The sequence below is a fragment of the Polypterus senegalus genome, chromosome 8 (assembly GCF_016835505.1).
Source record: "Polypterus senegalus isolate Bchr_013 chromosome 8, ASM1683550v1, whole genome shotgun sequence".
Taxonomy (NCBI): domain Eukaryota; kingdom Metazoa; phylum Chordata; class Cladistia; order Polypteriformes; family Polypteridae; genus Polypterus; species Polypterus senegalus.
Window position 1 is genome coordinate 86,494,267 of NC_053161.1, and position 26,639 is coordinate 86,520,905.

At 36.5% G+C, this 26,639-nt stretch overlaps 1 protein-coding gene across 1 annotated transcript in view; it reads left to right on the forward strand.

Annotated features, from left to right (window-relative positions):
• col7a1l (collagen type VII alpha 1-like) overlaps positions 1-26,639 on the forward strand; it is a 326,774-nt gene that overhangs the window by 290,920 nt on the left and 9,215 nt on the right. The window contains exons 46-49 of the mRNA XM_039762163.1: positions 8,646-8,717; positions 9,025-9,084; positions 11,876-11,911; positions 12,505-12,585. Of these exons, the coding sequence (XP_039618097.1) occupies positions 8,646-8,717; positions 9,025-9,084; positions 11,876-11,911; positions 12,505-12,585 (249 nt within the window). The remainder of the gene's footprint in view (positions 1-8,645; positions 8,718-9,024; positions 9,085-11,875; positions 11,912-12,504; positions 12,586-26,639) is intronic.

The following is a 26,639-nucleotide window of genomic DNA, read 5'->3' on the forward strand; positions in this document are numbered from 1 at the left end:
ACTTGAGCTGACCCTCTATTCTACTTGTTTCTAATCCTATTCATCCTCATCACACCCAGTGCAAATCTTAACATGTTTAACTCTGCTACCTCCAGCTCTGACTCCTGGTTTCTGTTCAGTGCCACGGTCTCCAAACCATATAATATATCTTGTCTCACTACCGTCCTGTAGACCTTCCCTTTCACTCTTGCTGATTACTATCTGTCACAAACTACTCCTGACACTCTTCTCCACCCATTCCACCCTGCCTGCACGCTCTTTTTCGCCTCTCTTCCACAATCCCCATTACTCAATACTGTTGATCCCAAGTATTTAAACTCATCCACCTTTGCCAACTCTACTCCCTGCACCTTCTCATTTACACACATATTTATTTTGTCTTGTTCCTACTGACCGTCATTCCTCTCTCCATAACATATCTCCACCTCTCTAGGGTTTCCTCAACCTGCTCCCTAGGATAGCTACAGATCACAATTTCTTCAGCAAACATTATAGTCCTAGTGGACTCCTGTCTAATCCCATTGTTAACCGGGGCTTGGCTTAGGAAGGATATTCATCTTAACAATGTTAATTTTCCCTGCTAAAGTGAGATGGAGGATAGAGCATCTATGCATGTCTTCTTTAAGTTTTTCCATGCAGACAGCAGAATTTTGTTGAAAAACAGCTTTATGTTTACTTGTAATGTTTAACCCTTGGTATTTAAACTGATCTGTGATAATAAAAGGGAAGGTGTCCAATCTAATGTTATGTGCTAGAGAGTTCATTGGAAAAAGCACAATTTTTTTAAAATTGATTCTGAGACCAGAAATCTTTTGAAATTCTGTTAGTGCTGTTAGGACTGCAGGCACAGTATTTTGTGGATCAGATATATACACTACCATATCATCTACATATAGAGAAAGTTTCTGTTCAAGTCCTTCTCTGATAATCCCCTTTATCTCATAAGCAGTGGCCAGTGGCTCAATGGCGATTGCAAAAAGCAGTCGAGACAGGGGGTATCCTTGTCTGGTACCACGTTCTAGTTTAAAGTAGTTTAACGTTCTAGTTTAAAGTAGTCTGAATTAATGTTGTTAAAACAAACTGAAGCTTCTGGATTGGTATACAATAGTTTGATCCATGCACAAATGTTCGGGACAAACCCAAATTTCTCCAATATAGTGAAAAGGTAGTTCCATTCAACCATATCAAATGCTTTATCTGCCTCCAACAATAATAATTTCCCCGGGGTGTTTGACTTTGTGGGTGAATATAGTACATTAAACAGGCGTTGAAGATTGGAAGCCAAGTGTCTGCCTGTATTAAATCCAGTTTGGTCTTGTGATATTACCAAAGGGAGCACCTTCTCCATCCTTCTAGCTAGATCTTTGGACAGTATCTTAATATCATTATTCAGAAGTGAAATTGGTCTGTATGATGCACATTGTAATACGTCCTTATTTTGTTTAGGTAGAATTTGATTGTCTTTATCTTCAGTACATGTTGCTAATAAAAGTGGAGCTTGCTGAGTTTTCTTATGAAATTCAGCAGGGTAGCCATCAGGTACTGCTGCTTTTCCACTCTGAAGTGAGTTTATAACATCTAGTAATTATGAAAGTGCCAGAGGCTTATCCAATTCCTCTGCACTAAGAGTATCTATTTGTGGTATCTGTAATGTATCCAGAAATGTATTAGATTGTGTCTTGTCTTCTTTAAACTCAGTAGAATATAAGGAATTATCTTCTTCTTCTTTTGGCTGCTCCTGTAAGGGGTTGCCACAGTGGATCATCTTGTTCCATATCTTTCTATCCTCTGCATCTTGTTCTGTTACACCTATCACCTGCATGTCCTCTCTCACCACATACATAAACCCTTCTCTTAGGCCTTCTTCTTTTTCTCTTCCCTGGATTTATAGTAGTCTCTAAATATGTGCATTATATTTTTATGGTCAATGATTTTGTCTCTGTGTTGGTGATTGCTGGGATTGCATTGAGAACTTCTTGCTTGTGGATTTGTTGAGCTATGATCTTATTACCTTTCTCTCCATGTTCATAGTATTGATGTCTTGATTTACAAATGATTTGTTCAGTTTCTTTTGTTGTTAAGAGTTTGAGTTCTGAATGCAGAGCCTGTCATTTCCTATGAATTGTCTCACTTGGACACCTGGCACGTTCTTGATCTATTCTAGTAATTTTGCTAATTAGCTCTGATGCCGTCTTGATTTCCAATTTATTTATGTTGGAAAGATATGAGATAATCTGTCCTCTTAAGAAGGCTTCAGGGTTTCCCAGAGTATTCCTGCAGAGACCTCTGAGGATGTATTTGTCTCTAAGAAAAAATTGATTGTCCCCAGCCATTATAATTTTATGAGTGTTCACATTGGGAATAGATTCAAATACATTTTGGATGAAGTCCCTATCATCAACATTGGTTACATAAATATTTATCAAAATCACTTTACAGTTAAATAAATTACCTATGACAATCACATGTCTCCTTTCAGAATCAGATACTACATCTGATACTACAAATGAGGCTGTTCTATGTATAAGAATTCCCACACCTCCAGTTTGCTTTGTAAAGCTGGAATGGAACTTTTGACCAGTCCAGTCTTTGTGTATCCGAAACTGATCCTTGTTTAATAAGTGGGTCTCCTGTAAAAATATTTTTTAGTATTAAATACTGTTAGGTGAGAGAATACTTTCTTTCTTTTTAATTCATGATTCAGGCCTTTAACATTCCAGGTGACAAAGTTAACTGTCCGGTCATGGAGACATTGCTTTTGAGCTTTTGTTGTCATTTTGTAGTCTTAACTGAAAATAAGACAGCTTTGAAATTAATTTCCAATTTTCCCAGGTGTTATTGCCATGAAGTCTATTGTTACATTGGCATTTATAATTATAAGGATTAAAAGGGATAGATTCGATATAGCTTGCTCTCTCTCTCCCCCCCAAGGTCCCCCCGCTCACCTATTTTGCCTGTTTAAGGGAGGCTGGGCCACACTTCACAAAGTCCCAGTCCTCTGTCATACATAGAGACAGAGCACGTCCAAAAGAAAACCTAGATATATCTATCGCCAATACAGTTCAAATACCATAAGCATAAAAGGTGTTAAAAAGTGGCCCTGGATATGCATAATAAATGTTTGGCAGTTTTTGTTGTTTTATACCTATTGTCAGTATGTATATTAGCCTTTCATTGTGGGATCTCTACATTTTAACATTTGCAGTGTCACATTGATGAAGTCATTTAGATGTTCTGCCTGCAATGATACTATGCATGTTCACATGCATGTACAGGTACATGATATAACAGACACTAGGCATTTGGTTAGACAAGCTTCCTCATCAGATCTGATTTTTTACAGTGGAAGACTGTTCCCATTTCTGGAAAATGTAGGTCAAAAAAGATTATCCAGAGTTACAAAGTAATCTTGGTTTAAAAAAAAATCATTTCTCTGTCACCTGGATAGAAAAAATAACTGTTTTTTGAGATGTGAACTTAAACTTTGGATAATATTTTTATTTTTCAGATTTTCTTAGGCTTCACTAGATTATAATATGCATTTAATTGGGTTATATCAAAAAAAGAGATTAACTGGAAACCTTAATATATATTGTAACGAGCGGCATGTGTGTAGCAGTGGTGGTAGAAGCCAATTGGTGCACATGCATTTTGGCGGGCTGTTAGATGCCATTGTGTGGGATGGGCAGTGGTTGTTTGCAGACTTTGGGCACTCACACATAACCCTGACAATGATAACAAATTAATTACTTGCACCTTTACTGTTTATTATTTGCTGGAATCATTAATAATTAATAATATACTGAAATCTGTTGTGTTAATATTTCACCCATACCGATTTGGTGGAAGCATGTGACAATAATTCAGCTTTTCGGCTTATATTAGTTGCAGTGTCTTCACTATACCCTGTAATTTGTGGCGGATCTCCTTAAGGATAATCCTTTACCTGGAACAAACTTGAGTCTGTTAAACTAAAGAATTTTAGGAAAAGACTTAAAACACACCCAGCAAAATCTAAAGCAAGTTACAGTGGAATAAATAAATAAGGAATAGTGTCCAAGCTAACATACAGTATGTATGGAGACTTTCTCAGTCCCACATGCTGTTCCTTTCCATACCTTCATTGTACTTTTAAATCTTCTCTCTCCTGCTACCTCTTTCCTGTCTCTTTTTCCCAGACATATTCTGTCTGTTTGCTAGGTAAGCTCTTACCTCCACTGCATTCCAAACTCTAACCTCTTTTGCCTCTCAGGTAAGGAGGGCCCTTATGGGTTATTAACCAGAAGAAAGTTTATACTTTTAGTGCCTGCAAATTTGGGTATTATTTTAGAAGCAGAGAGGTGCTGCCCCTAGCAAGCTGGAGGACTAATATTATTGTACTTGATATTCCCAGTCTTTCTACCAGATCTTGAACATTCAAACCTGGTTAGGAACCTATCAGCATGCTTTCTGGGATGTAGAACAGATTGTATTTCTATTTGCTGTCCTGACTTTCCTTATAACCCAAACAGTTTGTGATAGCCTACAGCCTTTGGTATAAGATCAGTGAAATAATGACCTCAAACTATCCCTGTCTTTTCTTTCTATTACTGTTTCACTTGTCTGATTGCATTTTTAAGTATATATTTTTTTTTAATATATAATATGTTTTTAGTTCCTTAAAATTGTCTTCCTGTAAATACAATAAAGCCAGTGACTAAAAATTGAACACAGTACTTATTGTCAGGTTAAATGCACAGATTATATCATGTGTCCTGCTTAAAAAAAACAAAGAAAAAACAACTTGATAGGCATTCAGCATGTCAGCTAAATAAGCATTAATTATAAACAGTGCTTCATGAGTAAAAGCAAAAATCCCAGTGGGGTGCGAATGTCAAAATATTAAAATTGTAATTGGGCAATTAAAAATGATGCGGCAAGCATGTTTTAAAATCTTTTTTTTCTGAAAATTATTAGAGGTGCAACAATCCTAAATTTAAAAGATAAAGTTTTTGTTGTAGATAAAATGATAAATTGCTATGGTTTGCTAACAGAATTGTCTCATCGTTTGTGTTTTACATAATTAATTTGTATGGAAATGAAATAAATAGACTGGTCAGTCATTAATATTTCTAAAAATCTTTTCCATGCATTTTTCTAAAGATGGCAGATTACTTGGCTTAAAAATACATAGAAACACTTTTGTTTTCACATAACTATGTTGGTTCACTTTATTCTGTCCATGTGACAATATTATTACTAATAGTGTGTCTGTATAATTTTCTGAGACTTTTACTAAAAAATCTACTTTTGAAAAATGGATAATAATAGCGAAATCACCCCTAGTCCTGCAACTTTGTTCAGATTATTCTGCTTCACAGAAACTGTGATTCTGAATATAAATTAATTGAATTATAATTTAATAATACGTTGAATAGAAAACATCACAACACATTTCTTTGGAATGAACAATATTTACCAGATGTGACAATGTCTAATATCTGCCATCAGACAAGAAACAGCCACAGAGGGAGTTTTCCATTTTTCTGGAATGGAATATAGGTGACAGTTTAGTTCTAAGGAAAATGCCCCTTAATTCAAAGGTTTTCTAGCACACATCTGGCTGTGACTGTACATGCATAGATTAGTCTGTTGAAAATTGTAGCAGACTCTGTCATCTTAAAGATATTCTTCCATTGCTGTTTGTTGAAAGCCACTTATGTTGCACTTGTTGGTTTGAGTATGTGTCTGTGTTTTTATATTGGGGGGAAACCACAGGATTTGTATCTTGTACTCTGAACAAAACACACTAGAATCAGACAGGTCCTAAAAAAGCTTTAAACAAGGCAGGTCTCCATTTTGGCAATGCCAGCTACATCACTTTAGGAATGAAGCTATTCTTGAGCACCTAGATCTTACTTGCACTTCAGAAGATAAAATTAAAGGATAGATTTCTGCAATTGATTCTTATTGTTGCACATTAAAGAGAGGTTCAACATTTATCAAAACCTAACCAAATTAAGCACAAGCAAAAGCATTAGAAAAATCATACATCAATGGAACTGTTAGAGGTAAAAATAAAATACATGAAATTGGAAGTTATTGAAATCAAAGACAAATGTGACAAAAGTGGGTGTCTATTTTTACAGAAAATACACAAAGATGTAAGTCAAAGCAACAAGTTGTGAAGTGCCATATAAGATTACGCTAACGCATAATTAGGGTTTGGCAAGGCCCTTAATTTGCAATTGCTTCTCCTGGGTATGACATTAATCTGCATTCAGCCCTCCAAGCAGGTCCTCCAACTTGCAGGGAAATTTTTAGGGTTGGTGTCAGGATTGCCTCTCCAGCCACCATAAAAAAACTCACACTGTAAAATTGTGGTTCCGAGGTGTCACCCGCTGCACTCGGGTCCCAAACCAGGTGGTTCATCGTGTGGTGAGTGAGGCAACGTACTATCAGTGCATGCTCCCAACTTCTCTCTCTCTCTAACGTATAATGGTCCTGTGCTTGTTCATTTTGCATGTTGGGCATGTTAAGGAGAAAAAACAATTAAGGGTGCTGAATTTTAAAAATCCAAGCTCACACTGTAAAATTGTGGTACCGAGGTGTCACCTGCTGCACTCAGGTCCCAAACCAGGTGGTTCATTGTGTGGTGGGTGCGGCAACATACTATCAGTGCATGCTCCCAACTTTTCTCTCTCTCTAACGTATAATTAATTGTAATTTAACATTTGGAAAAACCTACAAGGATTCAAAAACAAATTCTAAGTGCATTGGAGTAGTTAGACAATTCAATTTTATAGATAATGTGGTAGATGCAATATCAAAATAATAGGCACTAAAGAAAAGATCTAAAATTAAATGAACACAGAAGTTGACGGTTGCCCAAGATTGTGGATATTGTGAATCACCATAAGAGTTAGGTGTGTTTTTGCAAAGTACTTAAGACAAACATTTTAATTTCAAATTTTGACTTCCAGTTTCTTGCTAAATTGGAATACTAAGTGTAAAACAATTAATGCATTAACAAAGACTCTGCATGAAACATTAGTGAAAAATACTGAAGGTATGTGATGTTTTTACAAAAGTAGCATGTAAATACAGTATGTATTAACTCAGAACGAAACAGTAAGGTTTTTTAATGAAAAGGATAAGGAGATCAAGCCAAAACTGAAAGTAAAGCTAATCTGTCAACACTTTTATAATTAATAACCAAACGTTTAGATACATAATTACAAAATACAAAGTTCTAAAGCCAGGAAGTATTTTACCTAAGAAACTGCATTAAAACACAGGAATATATCCAGAAACACAGAATATACAGATTTGCCTGTACGGACCATTCTATGGTCATTCTGGTGATGTCACATGTGCAGCACTTTTCAGACAATTCTGGGTAATACTGTATTGCCATGGAAACTCACAGTGCAGATGCTCTGAAATGGTGGCGCTCATAACAAAACAAAGATAATGCTAAAACATTTCAACTTTCTTAAAACATCTTGTAGTGAAAAATAAATGTTATTTTCATAATCCTCTAAGTCATGAATGCCAAACCCAGATCCTGTATGAATGAATTGGCCACAGTTGTTCACTCCAGACACTTTATTAATTTTAATTTAATTTACTTGTATTTAAGATTATGAATTCTTCATTCTTTCTTTATTATTTAGCCAGCATCCAAACAATAATGAAGTGCAAAGTGAGCTAACAGATGTCCAGCTAACTTGAATATACACTATTGGCAACAGTGTGTCTATATTATCTGTTTTAGTAAATTATTTAAAAAGAAAAAAGGTGGTGGTCAGAGAAAATAGTGCTGTGATCCACAAAACATTTGATGAAGGTATCAAAAAAAAAATCAGCAGTGTTGCAATATTGTGGTAGAATGAGATCACATACAAGCCACATAATTGAATAACTGTTTTCATGAAGATCAAGAAATGGCTTGTAATTATGAAACTATTGGGAGTAAAAATGGTGGCCCTGCAACAAACTGAGTTTGAGTTCCTTGGTTCTGTGCTTGTTCATTTTGCATGTTGGGGTTGTTAAGGAGAAAAAAACAATTAAGGGTGATGAATTTCAAAAACCCAATTATTGAAATAAAAACAAAAAAGTCTGTTCCATTAGCAGCAGTTATCGGTTACTATACTAATTAAGAGATTGGCTGGAGTGAAAACCCCTGCAGTATATGTGTTTGACACTCCTGTCCTAAAATGTTTACTTTATTGAATACTGTTCAAGGGAACCCCCAAAACTAAACAAAAAACTGACCATAAAATAAGCCAATCATTTGTGCATCCATTTTTCCATGACACATTCACAAGAAATGAAAGCCTATCTAGTGAGCATAGTCAAGTTTCATTACTTGGTACTCTAACACACACACATTAGAGCAGTTCAGAGCTTCCAATCAACCTGGCACGTATCTTTCAATGGTGAGAGAAAAATTCTGGGAATTAAGGAAACCCATTTGGAAGTGTGAAGAACATATATTACACATTGAAGTCACCACAACAGAAATCCTGAAAGGGCCAGCTACTGTGTGTCAGAAGAATTGTCTATTGCACCACTTTTGGTGTCAGTAGTTATTTTAAGATATCTGCGTTAATATGATTTGAAAATCTTGTTCTTAAAAATGTTTTTTCTTTTTAACTTGTCAGGGTGATGTAGGACCTGTAGGTCCCATAGGATCCCAAGGTGAAAAAGGAATACAAGGAGACAAAGGAGAAAAGGTAAGCACATATACTATCTATAGGACACAATATTTTAAAATAACATGATTGCTATAATTAGCCTGGTACTAATTGGGTGAGAAAGATGCACTGAACGTGTCAGACACGTAGACAATTTTAAAATAAAATTAGCATAACTACATGTTTACTATAGTAAATTTCACAAATTTAACTTTGTTTAAAATCATACTTGTTCAACTGTTTATGATTAGTGGTAGTTTTTTATTATTATGTATATTTCTAAGTAGGTATGTATTTCATTCTATAAGATTTTCAGCTTTATAACTAAATGAGCTGTGTTTTGAAGGGTAGTCCTGGTTATGGAATACCTGGTCAACCAGGACCAAAAGGAGACAGTGGAGAGAGGGTGAGTATAAATGCTGCTGTGATTGTTCAGCTTGCGTTTGTCTTTGATATATACAATGCAATTCTATTTACTTGTTGGGAGGGCCAAGATAAAACGTAAACCATTCTATGAAGCAACTTAATCCAACTTCTAGACCATAGAGAGCTGGAACCAATTTCAGTAAAACATTGGGCACAAGATTGAAGCCAACATTAACATTCCATTGCACTCTCTCACACCAACACAGAGTAAAAAATAAGACTAACCTGCAAGGATTTTACAATGTGAGTGGAAAACCTGGAGAAAATCTTTACAAACACAAGGTGAGCATGCAAAGACCATAGAGATGGGGACTGAATCCACCCACTCTCATTCTAATTGTTTATTTTTATCCATTTACAAAATGCAAAGTTAGCTAACAGAAGAAAAATCTAGGTCCAATCAATATTAGGTATGACTGCCCTTTGCCTTCAAATCAGCATCAGTTCTATTAGGTACATTTGCACAAAGTCAGGAATTTTGTAGTATTATAGTCAGGTATATGATTAACCAAATATACCAAATGGGTAATAGTGATCATAATTTTCATATGTAGGTTGAAACACAGTCATTAACTGAAACAGAAACAGCTGTATAGGAGGCTTAAAACCGGATGAGGCATAGCCAAACTTTGGCAGATGAAAGTCACATCATGGTTACTTCCCTTTGAAATCATAAGAAGTCCAGCAGAGCCATCAGCTAAGAACTGACAGAAATCTGTGGGACCCGGGTACACCCATCTATAGTCTGTAGAAGTTTGGCCAGAAGAGGTCTTCATGGAAGAATTGTGGCCAAAAAGCAATACTTCAGACATGGAAACAAGGCCAAGCGACTCAATAATGCATGAAAACATAAGAACTGGGGTGCAGAAAAATGGCAGTAGGTGCTCTGGACTGATGAGTCAAAATCTGAAATATTTGCCTGTGGCAGAAGGCTGATTGTTTGCTGAAGGACTAGAAAGTGGTACAATAATGAGTGTGTGCAGGCAACAGTGATGCATGGTGGAGGTTCCTTGCAAGTTTGGGGCTGCATTTCTGCAAATGGAGTTAGGGATTTGTTGGAATTAATGGTGTCCTCAATGTTGAGAAATACAAGCAGAAAGTTATCCATCATACAATACCATTAGGGAGGTGTCTGATTGGCCCCAAATTTATTCTGAAGCAGGACAACGACATACAGCCAATGTCATTAGGAACTATCTTCAACATAAAGAAGAACTAGGAATTCTAGAAGTGATGGTATGGCCCGCACAGAGCCCTGATCTCAACATCATCGAGTGGGTCTGGTATTACATGAAGAGACAGAAGGCTTTTAGGCAGCCTATTTCTACAGAAGATCTATTGTTAGTTCTCGAAGATGTCTGGAACAACCTACCTGTTGAGTTCCTTCAAAAACTGTGTGTAAATGTACCTAGAAGAACTAATGCAAAAAAGCAAAGTCATTCACTTTACATTGTTAATCGATAAAAATAAACTATTAACACTTCTATTTTTGTAAGCATTCTTAGCTTTCATCATTTTGTCACAGCTGCCTAAAGCTTTTGCACAGTACTGTATATAATCACATAATTCTGAATGTTTGTATCTGATTTTGTATTCGCTACTTCAAAAGCATTTCATGTCCACAGCGATGCTTATGGAACCAAAGTGACACAGAGAGAGAAAGAACAAACCACAAAAAAAATGATCCAAAATCTTTTCATATCCAGCTGTTACTTATAATTAAGCAGATAATCAATTACAAATAAAAAAATACAATAATAGGGAAATTGAAACAAGATATGTGAAATAGCACCACATATTAGGCCATTTACTGTTCATATTGTTTCAACTATTTAAGACCAATGTACTAGCATATGGCCAATTGTAAGATTATATCAATTTTATCAATTATACAATAAATGTCTATCTTAGAAATAAATACAACATATAAAGTAAAATTCTAGATAAAAATATTCCTCAGTACCTCTACCAAAGAACTAAACTACTGTAAGTGTATAATGGATGGTAAAAAGCAAAATCTTGCCAAACAGAGCTTAAACATCATGATTTGATAATTTGATTTTACATGTTCCAAAAGTAACAATGCATGTTCTATTTAAAAGGACTAAAAGGAAAGACAAGTTGTTTAACCCATAAAACACAGTATAAATGTATGAAAATTTTGCAAGAATGAAAATCAGCAACTATAACATGAATTTCATTACTTGCAAGGAAAGAGTACATCTTGCTGGGGAAATGTTTAGGTTTTTCTTAGATTTAAATACATTTAATACATATTTTTTTTATCTTGCTTGTTCCGTTACTGGGTTTTGGGGAGTTTGTAGAGAAAGGAGCCAAACCTATATGGAAATCATTCCACTGCAGGGCACATTCATGCTTAGGCCCACAGTTAGTCATGTAAAACCAATTTAGGGTCCTAAAATTAAAAAAAATGAAATGCTACACACTACAAGAATAACCACAGAACTGATATCCGAAGAAACACCCCTGAACTGGCCTGGGACTAATTCAGTGCTATAGAGTTTTCATTTTATCTCCTTTTGGTACATTTTAAAAAACATCCCTTGAGTAATATGTACAAAAATAAGAAATACAGGGCGTCATTACAGAATATACCTACAACTTTTGTAAAGTGAATATTTAGAATAATTAATGTATAGCTGAATATTTAGTAAATGTGTAGTGTATGATGCTATTTGTTACAGTCTAATTTACAGCATCAATTGACACATTAGCCTCCACTTTAATAGTCTATATATCCTTCCCAACAGGGAAATGTTGGATTATCTGGGAAGCCTGGACCAAAGGTAAGGATTAATTATTTGTGATTCTACTATCGCCTATTATATTTTAATGGGAAGAGCAAATGTAGTTGTCAAGTTTATGTGCACAGAATTTTGTCATTTAGATTATTTCTGATCATCAAAATGCAAAGCAGTTGACTGAAAGCAGTGGACACCTACACGTTATAAAAGCTGTTGCAGAGAAAGAAAGGTCACTGCATTCCCTAATATTACTGTCTGATAATTCCAATACGGATTTCTAAGGATATACACGGTGTATGAATTGAATATACTTTGTCAATGTGGAACCGAATGAAATTTAACAGAAAAGGATAATATAGCTGGCTGATGTAGTTTTATGTGTATCCTCTTGTCTTTCCTATCCAGAAGTAATTTGTAGCCCATTGATTAATTTATAATTAATCCTGTTCAGGAGACCATCTTGGGCTTTAAGAAGTCAGTTAAGAAGAATGGCATTTAAAGTACAATGAAATGAGAAATCAATTGATAATTGCATTTTAATTTAAATTCCAGGGAATCCCCAGTTTTAACCATTACTTATATATTTCTCAAAAAAGGAGTAATTAATTTAGATGCCCATCTTTGCTTTTTCTCAGGGACAAGATGGAATAAAAGGAGAAAAGGGAGAGGAAGGTCAGTCAGGAGAACCTGGAGTGTCAGGCCCAAGAGGTAAAGATGTAAGTAAATCATTAAACAATGCATCTCATAGACAAGAACTATTCATCCATTAATTTATGTTTTGATTTCCTTTTAACTAAGTTATAAGTTCACAGGGAGATAAAGCCTGTTCTGGCAGCACTGGGCACAATTCAGCAATCGATCTTAGACCGGAAGCCAGCCCTTTAAAAGCAGACTTATCTATACTCATAAACACTCATGTAGGGCAAATTTAGAGTCCTTGTATAGCTTAACACATGCATTCTTAGAATGTACTAGAAAAAGTAGAGTATATTATGAAATATTCACACAGATATGGGGAGACGTCTCAAGCTCTATACACAGAATTTGCACTCAGACCTAGCTTTCTGAAACTGTAATGCAGCAGTCATGTCCAGTGTACCATCATGCTGCCTGTTGCATTAAAAACTGTATTTTAACTGTTATTATTGTTAGTGGTTGGATGAAAAATAAGATAGCATTTATTGTCTGGACTTTAGAAAATTCTGGCTGTATTGTTTACCTTTCTTTTTTTTGCACTTATTGATTTGATTAAAATCAAATAACATTCCATACAAATAAGTGAATTTTTACAAAAATAGGTTCAAAACAATTCAACCTCCACTCATGAGAAAGAGAGCTAGGCCAGCAGAGTAAAACTGTAAGAGAAAAAAAAATTAAATGCTTATTCTAAAATGTTATTGATTAGATCCTGCCAGGTTTTGAAAAAGTTTTGTACAGATCCTCTAAGTGAGAATTTGATTTTTTCCAGTTTCAAATAGTATATGACATCAATTACCCACTGAATTAAAAGGGGAGAGTTAGGATTCTTCTAGTTGAGCAAGATAATTTTACATGCCAATAGTGTAGTGAAGGCAATTACAGTTTGCTTGTCCTTCTCCACTTTAAGTCCATCTGGGAGTACACCATTAGTGGATTAGGAGGGATTGTGACACCAAGGCTGTCTGAAAGGCATTAAAGATTTTGGTCTAGAATGATGTTAATTTGGAGCATGCCCAAAACATGTGGCCCAGTGAGGCTGGAACTTGATTGCAACATTCGTAGGTTAGATCTTCCCGTGGAAACATTTTGGACAATTTTAAGCGGGACAGATGTGCTTGATATATCATTTTGAGTTGAATTATTGTATGCTTTGCACATATGGAGCTTCAGTGAATTCTGTGCATTGCTAACTTCCACTCCTTTTCTGAGATGTTGAGTGAGAGATCCCTTTCCCACTGTACTATTCGATCTTTGAAAGGGACTGAAAAATGGTTTTATATATTATGGAAATGCTGTCTGAGTCCTCAAGACTGATCTATATTTTTTTCCGGCAAAGAGGTAGGTGGGAGGTGAGGAAAATTGGGCAGGTTCTGTTTAACCAAGTTTATAATTTGATGGTAGTGAACAAAATGTGTTGCTGGAAAGTAAAATTTGAAGTGTAATTGTTTGTGGGATGCAAAGACATTGTCTATGTACAGATCACTAAGTGATTTAATCCCAAATGTTTTAGACATTAAAAACTGAGTACGTTTAAGAGAGTGGAAAAAGGTGGTTCTTAAAATACTTCCTACATTGGTTCCATATTCTGAGTGAGTGAAGCACTACTCTTCTCAAGAGATTATCTTCGATTGGCATTACCCACACTCCACTAGATTGGTTCAGATCCTACCTCTCAGGCCGCACTCAATTTGTTCAGCTTAAAACTTTCACATCCCAACCCACCATTGTTACTTCAGGTGTGCCCCAGGGCTCTGTCCTGGGGCCCCTCCTTTTCATTATTTACCTCCTTCCCCTTGGCAATATCTTTCGTAAATATAACATTAGCTTCCACTGTTATGCTGATGACACCCAGCTCTATCTCACAAGCAAACCTACTGCTTCCTTTCCACCCTCCTCACTTATTGATTGCATAGCAGAAATCAAATCCTGGATTTCTTCAAATTTTCTTAAATTAAATAGTGACACAACTGAGGTTCTCCTCATTGGTAAAAAATCAACATTATCCAAAACTGATCATTTTTCATTTGTTATTCATAATTCCTCTGTCTCCCCTTCCCCACAGGTTAAGAGTCTGGGTGTCATCCTTGACAGTATTTTATCCTTTCAGTAGCACATCAATAACATCTCCCAATCTGCATATTTCCACTTGCATAACATTAATTGTACTCGCCCCTCCCTCACTCCCTACACCATGCTATCTTTGTTCATAGCCTTGTCACTTCTCATCTGGATTATTGCAGTTCCCTTTTCTTTGGTCTTTCTCGCAAATCTCTTTATAAGCTTCAACTGGTCCAGAATTCAGCTGCCCGCGTCATTACTAGAACCCCCTCTATTCACCATATCACTCCCGTTTTGCAGCAGTTTCATTGGCTTCCAGTTCAGTTCCAAATTCAATTCAAAATTCTCCTACTAACTTTTAAGGCTATCCACAACCTTGCCCCTCCATATCTGTCTGACCTCCTCCATGTTGCCATTCCCTCTCTTACCTCTTCGTCCATCCACTTGACTGTCCCCTTTGCCCGTCTTACCACTATCGGGAGCAGAGCATTCATTTACTGTGCTCCCCAGCTTTGTAACTCACTACCATCTGAATCATTTTCACTTTTCAAATCTAAACTTAAAACTCATTTGTTTAAGACTGCTTTTTCTCTTTGATTACAATTGCTCTGTCTGATTTTAACTTTTGTATTTTACTTTTGTTTAGAATCTGTGTTTTGTCTATTGTTCGGTGTCCTTGAGTGTTTAGAAAAGCGCCTACAAATAAATAAAATGTATTATTATTATTATAACTACACAACAGTATGAAGGTTAGGGTTGTGAACCTCCAGATTCTTCAAGAATTAGGATAAAAACATTGTGGATTTGTCTCCAAGATTGTGGACTTGGATAAAGTTTTTAAAAAAAGTTTCTTTATGAATACTTAACATATTTTCAGGGTTTTTTGTTTTCTTTTTTTAATACTTTCAAATACTTAAGGTATACGTTTGTAATTAGTCTTTTTATTTACAGGCATTTTATATATGTTGAGAATATTATGCATCTTTGAATGCTGCAATTTCCTTTTTGTATGGGCATAGTCATTTTGAACATTATTATTTGGTGTTACTAAGCTTATTGCTATCATGTGACACCAGGGGAAATCATAACAGGTTACAACACTAGCAAGATGGTGTAAAGGTTGATGCCATGTACGTCCCATTGTTCAACATTCTGCACACAAAGACAAATCATTAATGGTGATAGTAGCGTATTTAAATGTTTTCAGGTTCTAGTTTTAGTAAGCATTTTGAGCTCTTCTTCCTAGATTTTCCTTGTCCTTCGGTACTGACCCTTGCTATGTTTTTGACTCACGCTGTTTGCATTTTGGGTTTTTGTACACAGATGTTTGCTGTCTTGGTTTTGAATCTTGCTTAATTTTGTTTATTTTTTCATGTACTGGTCTGTTTTTATCTTGTCATTTTGGCCTGTTTGATGGTGCAGGTTGCCTCAATGCTTCCTCTTTGTTCTTGGATGCTTCATGAACCTGACACCGTCAGTACCTTAAACAAGATGAATTTGGCAGATGAAGACAAAACACAAATTAACCAAGGGGACGGTGAAAAGTGCTCAAATGCTTTTATTAAAAATTTCAAAATTAAAGTGTTCCAAAAGGTGCAGTGCAAATTTCTAAATAAATAAATAATCCATAAAAGAAGTGACAGTAAAGGTTAAAACAATCCCAATAAATATCCATTAAAATCAGATGTTAAAACACAGGCAGGAAACTTTTTACTTTAAAAATACTAGCCTTGGTGCCCCTTTAAAACCAGCTCCTCCTTGTCTTATCCCTTCCTGGATCTTGCAGACTGAGGAGGAGTCTGTCAGCAGACGTTCCTCTGTGTTCCATGGGGAGCCACCTAGTCCTGCTTCACTCATACTGCTGCCTGTCTATCGGCTACTTCTGATACAAGCTCCCTGTCATTCCACCTCTGCCAGTCTGTCAGCTCTTCCAAGTTGAGAGCTCATTCCTGAGCATAATGGTCACTCCTGCTACTTAGCCTCTCAGCAGGAGCAACCCTTCATCCCCCTCCTGAGCACTGGCTACACACATTCCTTCCTGGGGCTTCATACCTGTCCATCTGCTTCCTTTCCTCGCAATGGCTCTGTGTCATACTCCTGCCTCTCTTCTTCTCACTTTAACCTCCATCAGTTGTTCTTCTTTTCATCTTTCCCTTTTTTTGATTCTCCCCTCCTCGTATTTGCGCTTCTCTTTTTAAAACAGGGGTGTGGCACAGCTGTGGCAATCAGCAACTCCCAGCGTCAGTTAGGGTTGTGCGCGATCCTGCAGGGCCATCTGCTCCCACCTCGTGCATAGGAACCACTCTCGCCATGCTACCACACCCCCACCTGAAGATGCAAGTCTGGTGATTATTTAAAACGCCAATCAGCCGCGGATCTTACTTTACCACAGCCTGCCCTTTTCACCATTTGATAGAACAATTTATTGATTTTTTCCTTTGTTTATTAAGAATTTAAATTGAAATTAAAGTCAAGCCAAAGTATCCTCTTCCTTTGCACCTGCATTTACAGCAGACGCACCTACACCTACTTAACCTGCCTACAATTGTATACATGTCTAGAATCTTTTCTGAAAACTTTATAAACTTTTACTGACTACTCAATTTGGAGTAATTCTTTTTGCTGTGAATTATGTTTAGCCTCTCAAAACTTGGCACCCACTGTTTATGCTTTGTTACAAAAATCCAGTTATGCACAGAGCAGACAACAGCAGCTAAGGCACTCACTTACATATGCATGTTTTTTTTTATTAATCAGACAGGTATTATTGTGATTTTTGGACAGATGAATTACTTACACTGGAAGAAGGACTGGGAAATGGAAATTGTTTTGAAGGGCTAGAAAAAGAATAGCATAAAATAAAGAAGAGTCTATTTCCAGAAGCAAGATAGAAAAAAATTATCATCAATCCACAAAATGTATTCCAAAATTCATTGGTCAAAAATGTGGATGCTTGAAACAGTGCGGCATCAAAAAAAAATGAGGCAGATGTAATGTAAAACATCAGAACAAAAACTGATCATGTGGTAGAAAGGGTGCTTTGTTACTAGCAAGAATATGTCCACAGGCCATGCCAAAACTCAAAATAACGGTGCCTGTTAAGCAAATGAGTAAAAAGATACCTCAAAAAGGGTACTGCTGTGTGAAAAAAACAACTAGCAGTGAGAGATGAAGGAATCAGCAGAAGAGATGTAGTTGAGGGGCAAGCAAAGTTCATAACTAGAGAAACATGAACCAGTCATCAAAACTTTTAAATGAGAACAAAAACTTTAAGTAAAAAACATGTGCAAAAAATCTTCAAATCAGGAGACCAAAAAAGGTATCTTTTACAAATGTGCAGATAGGCTTTATATAACCACAATCTCAGAAAGTAAAAGGTCATCAGTAAAAGGTTATCCTGTCACCCTGATGATGTCACCCACTCACTGTGACAATTCTGAATTGCTTCAGAAGCAACAAATGAACAAATGGTGCCACCCAAAAACAAACCAGGGAAACGATGCAATTTATTTTGTTAACATCTTCAGTAAATGCACTGATAAAAAACAATAATCAAAAAACCCATATCGGTGATAGAAATTAAAAGACTAACCTTTTAAAGGACCTGTAGAAATGAAATATGAAACATCATTAAAAAAAATTGTTACGGTCATGATAACTAAAATAGACTAACTTTCTGCTTGCAACAGATATATAGGCATATCTCACAAGTTTTCTCATAGTTCAGTCAATAAGTACTTTACTTTCACATGCCCAATTAGCTCTCTTCAATTACTGGAGTTATGATCTGTGGGTATGTTTTTTTTTCTATTCCCCAAGGGATGACTCCATAATAGCTATTACCTGAGGCTACTTTCTCAATACAGCACCCTCTTTATCTTTTTTAATTTATCACTGTCACAGTTACATATCCACACCAAAGAAGCATCTACCTACATCTTCATAAATCCTATCACAGGTATATACAGTATGCGTAACAACCGCCTTTACTGACCTTATCATGGGTCAGCCCATGTACTGATAGGTGCTATATCTTGAGGGTGGCTTCACTTTTACCTAAACCACATGCTCCCTGGCTTCTTGTATACCTGCAAAGCATGCTGCTTACCCAGAGATAGTTTTTCACACATACATTCAAATGGTGGTTAAATGTGGGCATGGAAGAGGAAATGAAGCTCTAACTTGGAAAAGTGTGAATTTGCTGCAGTGCCATAAAAGCAGGAAATAAATTATCCATCCATCCTCTTCCGCTTATCCGGGGTCGGGTCACGGGGGCAGCAGCTTAAGCAGAGAGGCCCAGACTTCCCTCTCCCTGGCCACTTCTTCCAGCTCTTCCGGGAGAATCCCAAGGCATTCCCAGGCCAGCCGGGAGACATAGTCCCTCCAGCGTGTCCTGGGTCTTCCCCGGGGCCTCCTCCCGGTTGGACATGCCCGGAACACCTCACCAGGGAGGCGTCCAGGAGGCATCCTGATCAGATGCCCGAGCCACCTCATCTGACTCCTCCGATGCGGAGGAGTAGCGGCTCTACTCTGAGGATGACTGAGCTTCTCAATCTATCTAAAAGGGAAAGCCCAGACACCCTGCGGAGGAAACTCATTTCATCTGCTTGTATTCACGATCTCGTTCTTTCGGTCACTACCCATAGCTCATGACCAAAGGTGAGGGCAGGAACATAGATCGACTGGTAAATTGAGAGCTTTGCCTTACGGCTCAGCTCTTTTTTCACCACAACAGACCGATGCAGAGCCCACATCACTGCGGATGCCACACCGATCTGCCTGTCTATCTCACGGTCCATTCTTCCCTCACTCGTGAACAAGACCCCGAGATACTTGAACTCCTCCATGGTGCAGGATCTCTCCCCCAACCATGAAAGGGCACTCCACCCTTTTCCGGCTGAGGACCATGGTCTCGGACTGGCTCTTGGGAAATAAATGAAAACCTCTAAAAATCTCTGCAAAGCTCATTAACAGTAACCACAACAAATTGTTAAGCAGATACATTGGAGATGAAAATTAATACAAAGGCTTCTCTGCTAAGACCTAGTCCTTACAGAGTGTGTGTTGCCCTGCTGGTTGTGGTGAACGTGGACAGATAGCTTTACCTACCAACAAAGTCAAAGTCAAATCAGTATACTTTAATGTAGGTTTCTGGCAAGAAGTCATAAAAAGTATCAGGATGTGATAACCATTGACAACTTGAAGGTAAGATGATGATAATCACCTTAACCTAAAATACAATAAATCAGGAGGCAAAGCTAAGACTAAAGCAGCCAGTAGCAAAGAGGGATCTATAGACATACCATATGTATCAAATTAAAAAGAGGGGGGAGTAGGAAAACTGACAAATAACAATATTAGCACAGACAACTATAGAAGCACATTTACAATATATTCCAATATATGAGGTCAAAAGATTGAAATAATGAGGCTCCAGCTGTAAGAGATTTAACTAGTAACTCCACGGATTCCAAATATTGGATTGACAACAATATTACACATGAGCTCATAGTCATTGTTTTTTTTTGGTACCCTGGCTAAAATAACTAAATATATATAGGTACAGTATAGGTATATATACCTACATTCACATCTTCAACCATGTCCAAAATGCCAATTTGAGTTCCAATAATTAGTTCTAAAAGTTTTGGAATCAATAAAATGACAACGGTGCCCAAATTTATGCACCTGCCTGATTTTGTTTGAACAATTATTGCACACTTTCTGTAAATCCAATAAACTTCATTTCACTTCTCAAATATCACTGTGTGTGTCTCCTATATGATATATTTAACTGACATTTTTTATCGTAACAACCAACAATTTATACAGGAAAATAATGACTATTAACAAGGTTGCCCAAACTTTTGCATCCCACTGTAGTTACACACAAACCTCGGTTTAGATGTTGAGTCTTTTTTGCAAGTGTGTTGATATGCATTGTTGTTTTACTTAAAGATGTTATGAACATCTAAACTTCACCATGTTTATTAATCCACTAAAGCTGGTATTTCATATTAAACCTTCTGAAACTTAGTCATACTGAGCATTTATTCCATCACTGTTGGTACATAAGTACACTGTGCAGAAGCAAGATGTGTCTATGTGTCTTTGGTAACTAGCACATGTTTCCTTGAAGTGGATTTCTTTTTTTTTTATTAGAATGGTGGTATGACCATTGCTATCTGATCTGTAGCTGGTAAATAATGTTCTTTGTTTATTTGCTTAATTTAATTTTTCTTTCAATGGGAAAATTTTACACATTTCTTGCTCCCTGGCATATATAACACTTCTTTTCTCTGCATTTTCATATTTATTCACTTCTCTAATAGGCTGTAACTCAAAATCAAAACATTTTAATATTCAGCACTCTATCTACTGTACAATTTACTACTAAAAAAAGTAGTTTGTCATTCAACATATTTAACATCATCAGAATTCTTATGTAGCTTGGTGTGGCATATGAATATCCAATTGTTTCTTAATAGTCATATTAAAAATTACTGTTTATGGAAGAGTTTAATTCATTTACATATTCAAATTGGATTTGTCAGTAAGCTTGATGATTCCTTATTCATGTAGCTCTGTTTTCACTGTTCCTTAGAAACCAGAAGCCTCTGTTTACAAATTGAAATGATTCAGTTATTACTCATCGTTGGTTCATCTTTCCCTTTCTTTTTGTATTATGCAAATCTGGAATATCTGCCTATTCTTTCAGTTTCGGCACAGTAGCTGCAGACATTTTAAAATGTACCTCTTACATAATTAAACATCTGGGTGTCTAAAATGTACATAGAGACAATCATAAAGTATTTACTGAATAGCTAGTCTTCCTAAATTGGTGGATGCCAACCCTTTTTTCAAGCCTACTTTTTTTTATTATGGCAGCTTCAATATAACAAATCAATAACTAGCCCATGATGTGACATGATTGAGCTCATACTAGAGTCAAGAAGTACTAGACTAAATTAACTTGTGTTTCTTTAACCTGTACTATTAAACCAAAATATCTGAAGTGCAAACTCCTAGAAATAACAGGGTTGGGAACCGAACCTAGATCTGTGAAGTAAGATGCCAGCAAACTCGTATTCAAACAGATTCTTTCAGTTAATGTAAAATGCACCTATCTCGCATATGAGAAGAAACCGGAAAGCCTAGAGAGAAAACCCATACAGACAGCAACATATGTACAGTCTCATCACTTACAGTTCTCTTGCTCAGAAAAGTAGTCCTTTTAAATGGCAATCCAAATGTTTGTGTCTTCTGTTGTTGAATATCGGAGAAGGAAGAGTTTATGATGATTTTTTAGTGAGTTAAAAATAAACCAGGAGGAGAAAGGCACAAAAGTGTATGTGTGAGTAAATGTGAGTGTGAATTGTATTGCTTTGTGCCCTTTACTAAACTACTATCCAATGTACAGGTGGTTTGATCCATATGTTACCATTTTTAAGGGCAGGTTGAATAATCCCTTATATATAGTGAGACTAAAAAGCCAGGAGGAGTAACAAGGGCAGAAAAAACGCATGGTTAACAAAGCATACAAGGGTCAAAGAGACATGCAGAAGAGAAATATTTCAATAAAACCAAGGAGCAAAACCCAGCTTTAAGAATGATGACACCCAAACAGTAATCTTAATGGAGGCAATAAAAATGTAAAAAATATATCACCAATTGGGCCACCATCAATACAATATGTCATTTAATTTTTAATGGTGTTTTAGAAATAAGTAGATGTTTTGTTAGTAACTGCTGCAAAAGACCAGTACAGTACTATCAAAACAATCTGCTGAGCCTAAATCTAAAAATGTAAGTGAATCAATACCCTGAACTCAGACTTGCACCATGAAACAACTCTTGAACAGGAATCTATACTAATAAAAGGCAAAGCCCTCACTGACTCACTGACTCACTCACTCACTGACTCAATTCTCACCAATCACCAATTCTCCAAGTTCCCGTGTAGGTAGAAGGCTGAAATTTGGCAGGCTCATTCCTTACAGCTTCCTTACAAAAGTTGGGCAGGTTTCATTTCAAAATTCTACGCGTAATGGTAACTGGAAGCTATTTTTCTCCATTTACTGTAATGGAGATGAGCTCGAAAGCCGTGGGGGGCGGAGTTTCGTGTGACATCATCACGCCTCCTACATAATCACGTGAACTGACTATCAACGCAGTACGTAGAAAACCAGGAAGAGCTCCCAAAAGCGCTGAAGAAAACATGCATTATATAATTGAGAAGGCAGCGAAACAATAAGAACTGAGTGAGTGACATATACAACCATATTCATGAGTGCTGCTACTTCGGAAACAAAGCACGGTGTAAACCTAAAGTTTAAATTAAGTTCATAGACAGGCTGCTGCTGGCGTTTGTCATGCCCACGGGTAATGCGAGATACAAGTTTAATGAGAGGACGCAGGATATGAACGAGAGTTTTGATCACTTTGTAACTAAGTTAAAATTGCAGGTGAAGGGCTGTGCTTATGCAAATTCCGAGAGACTGTGTTTGTGGGGGATTGACAGTTAAGGTGGGTGGGGGAGTCACGTCATCATCTCCCCTCCCATTCACCTCATTTCGCTGTGAGCTGAGCTCTGCAGCTAACGCCGTCTTGAGGAACCAACTTTGTGATGCTGCTACCAAATACTCACAGAAAAATCCACAAGTTAATACACACGCTGTCTCTAGAGTTTCTCCACACTGAATCCTCCAGGCACTACTTACAAAAGGTTACATTGACAATCGTGTTTTGTTATTTTTAAAATGTTTCCTTTTGTTAGCACAAGCACAGCTGAGAAGCTTCGATGCATGTGCTCTATAACGCGTTAAAAAATAATGCATTTAATCACACTTTGCATTCCAAACAAAGGGGAACTTCTATCAATGCATGATTTCATTGATCAGCGCTTCCCGATTCATTTTACCCTTGCACCCCCTTGGTTTGAGAAGAAGTATGAAAAAATATGAGGTTAACACAGAAAACAGATCACCAATTGAAGCTTTATGAATAATCGATTCGCCATCAATAATTGTTTTGGTAAAGCCATACTCAGTGTAATCCTCCTTCCATTTTATAATTTTTCCGCCACTAGCCATGATTAAATGAACAGTAAAAAAGTAAGAGCGAAGCGAGGGTGACTTATTCAGGCAGGCAGGCGTCAGCTCAATAGCTCGAATTTGGATATAAGTAGGTTCTATTTAGTCACCAGAAATATATTTGGTAGGAATGGAAGTTGAATTTAGTCTTTAAATTTCTATGGTAGAGAAAAAGTTATGTAATGATGACTAAATTTAACTATATGAAGTCAAAACTTGTATACAGTATATAAAGTCATTCCCGAATATATAAAGTCAAAACTTGATTATATTAAGTCAGCGCTGGAATATATAAAGTCAAAACTTGAATATATAAAGTCAGCGTCGGAATATATAAAGTAAGCGCTGGAATATCCATCCATTTCCCAACCTGTTCAATCCGACCACAGGGTCACGGAGGTCTGCTGGAGACAATCCCAGCCAACACTGGGCGCAAGACAGGAACCAGTCCTGGGCAGGGCACACGCATCATTTTCAAAACATTAACAGAACAGTGTTTTTTTAATTTATTTTTCTGAATACGTTTTTATTAACATAGTTCAGTTCAGAGTCGTTTCAATCAATATATTTTGACTTTGACTTTATATATTCAGGAATGAGTTTATATACCCCGATGTTGACTTTATATAATCAGGAATGACTTTATAAATTCCGACGCTGACTTTATATATTCAAGTTTTGACTTTATATATTCCAGCGCTGACTTTATATATTCATGTTTTGACTTTATATATTCCGACGCCGACTTTATATATTCAGAAAATCAATGTATTTGTCTGTTTGGCACCCCATAGTATATGTGTGTGTGTATATATGTACACATATATATATATATATATATGCCAGCAACACTCATGACAATGACAAAACAATTATATTGTCAATCATGTTACGTTATTATTAAAATGTTTCCTTTTCTTTTTACTTCTCCGCTGCCAAGCTGGTATTTTGCTATATATATATATATATATATAGATATATATATATATATATACTGTAGATATATATATATATATATATATAGATATGACAGCAACACTCATATCAATGACAAAACAATTACATTAACAATCATATTACGTTATTTTTAAAATTTTTCCTTTTCTTTTTCATAACTTCTTTAACACACTACTTCTCCGCTGCGAAGCGCGGGTGTTTTGCTAGTTGATGATAATTCTACACCCTATCAACCCCAGCATGAGACAGGCACTTCTGAATCCCTGAAGCTTAGAGCATATATTTGATTGGTCCTGCCTTATCTTTCTTGTTTTATCTTGGTAGAGTAATATATATATTGCTCTACTTTCCCCTATTGTATTATTAATATGCAGCCTTAGAATGCCTAATCTCACAGACTTACCACTGTTTATAATGTATTATTGTATATAACTTATCCCCACCTATATCTATATATATATATCTATAACCTCAGGCAATTAGATGTAGTAAAAAGACAAGCAGGAGTTAAGTTACACATAAAATAATGTATTACTGATAATATTCATAAATAATAACAAAATGCAAAGCACATTTGAATATTGGCAACTATACAACCTGATGAAATGGTGATGTGTAACTCAGGCAGCACACAGACTTGTAGTTACTTAAAATGTCTCTAGTTAAGGCATCATTGGTGCTCAGCTTTCTTCAGAACAGGCCTCAAGCCTGTTTAGTATGTCTGCTGAGCTGTGCTCATCATTGTGCTGTTCTTGTCAGTTCATGGTGTGATGGTCTTCATCAGTTGTTAACAAGAGATACTTCTTCATCATATGTTGGTTAGCAAGCAAGAGAGCTTCTTTCAGATGTTAGTAAGAGAGACAGAGTGAGATAAAGCAAGCAAATTTATGGGTTTCTGTCCAACCCCTGCAGCCAATAGGACATTGTGGTACTTAAAGGCCTCTGAGATAAGCCAATTCCAAACAGCCATACCTCAGACCAATGGGGGAATTGAATATCTTAACATCTGCCACCTCCAAACCATATGTTAAACATTCTGGCTTCCTTGCGGGGGGTTGAAAGACTTTAGCAGAGAAATACTCGCCAAACTGGTTTAAGACACATTCTCTCCCAATTGGAAAAATAACAAAGGCTTAGTCGTAAAAGGGATGGGGGGGCGTGGGGGGCTGGACCAGGAATGGTGGTTGTTGGGTAAACACTAAATTACATTACTTTGCCTAAATTACAAATAAAGACATACAAAATATTTATCAAGTTATATGCAAAATCTTACATCACAACACTTTAAAGTTAATTCCAGTTTTACCAATTTGTATCAGAGTAGGTAATTCTTTTTAAGAAGAGGAAGGTTTGGAAAAGATATCACAAAAGATTTGATTTTACATTTTTCTACTATGTGCTAATAGGTTCAAGTACCTATTTTAACAGCAAGATCCATTACTTCATCCAGTGAATCATTGCTGGCTAAATTATCCATTAGCTCTTCAGACAGTCCACTTCTAAGTAATGTTACCAAAGTGGAATCTGCTTTGTGTTAGGTTCCTCCCTGGCTTAGATCTGAATGTCTTGTTTGTTGTTTCTCCAGGTTTAAGTGTCGAACTGTTCTTGCATTGGATGTAATGGTCTATTAAGGGATGCTCATTACTACTGTGTGCTGACATTTTTTTATGCTTGCAGTGATGGTGATGAATATCATGAGGTCTGGGTCACATGACCAAAAACTGCTGATCAAGCCACAACCAAGACCATCATCAAAATGAAAATGTTAAATGAGTTTGTTAGCTCAACAGACGGAGAGTTTCACAAAATTAACTTATGTCAGTGCTGACCAGAATGGGATATGTCATCAATTCTGAATGCATCTACAGTTGTAATTGACTTAAAATAGAGCCAGCAAACAGTCACCAGAGACATACTGTCATATTTGGCATTTAATTAAAATGTAATTTAAATAGTAATGCAAA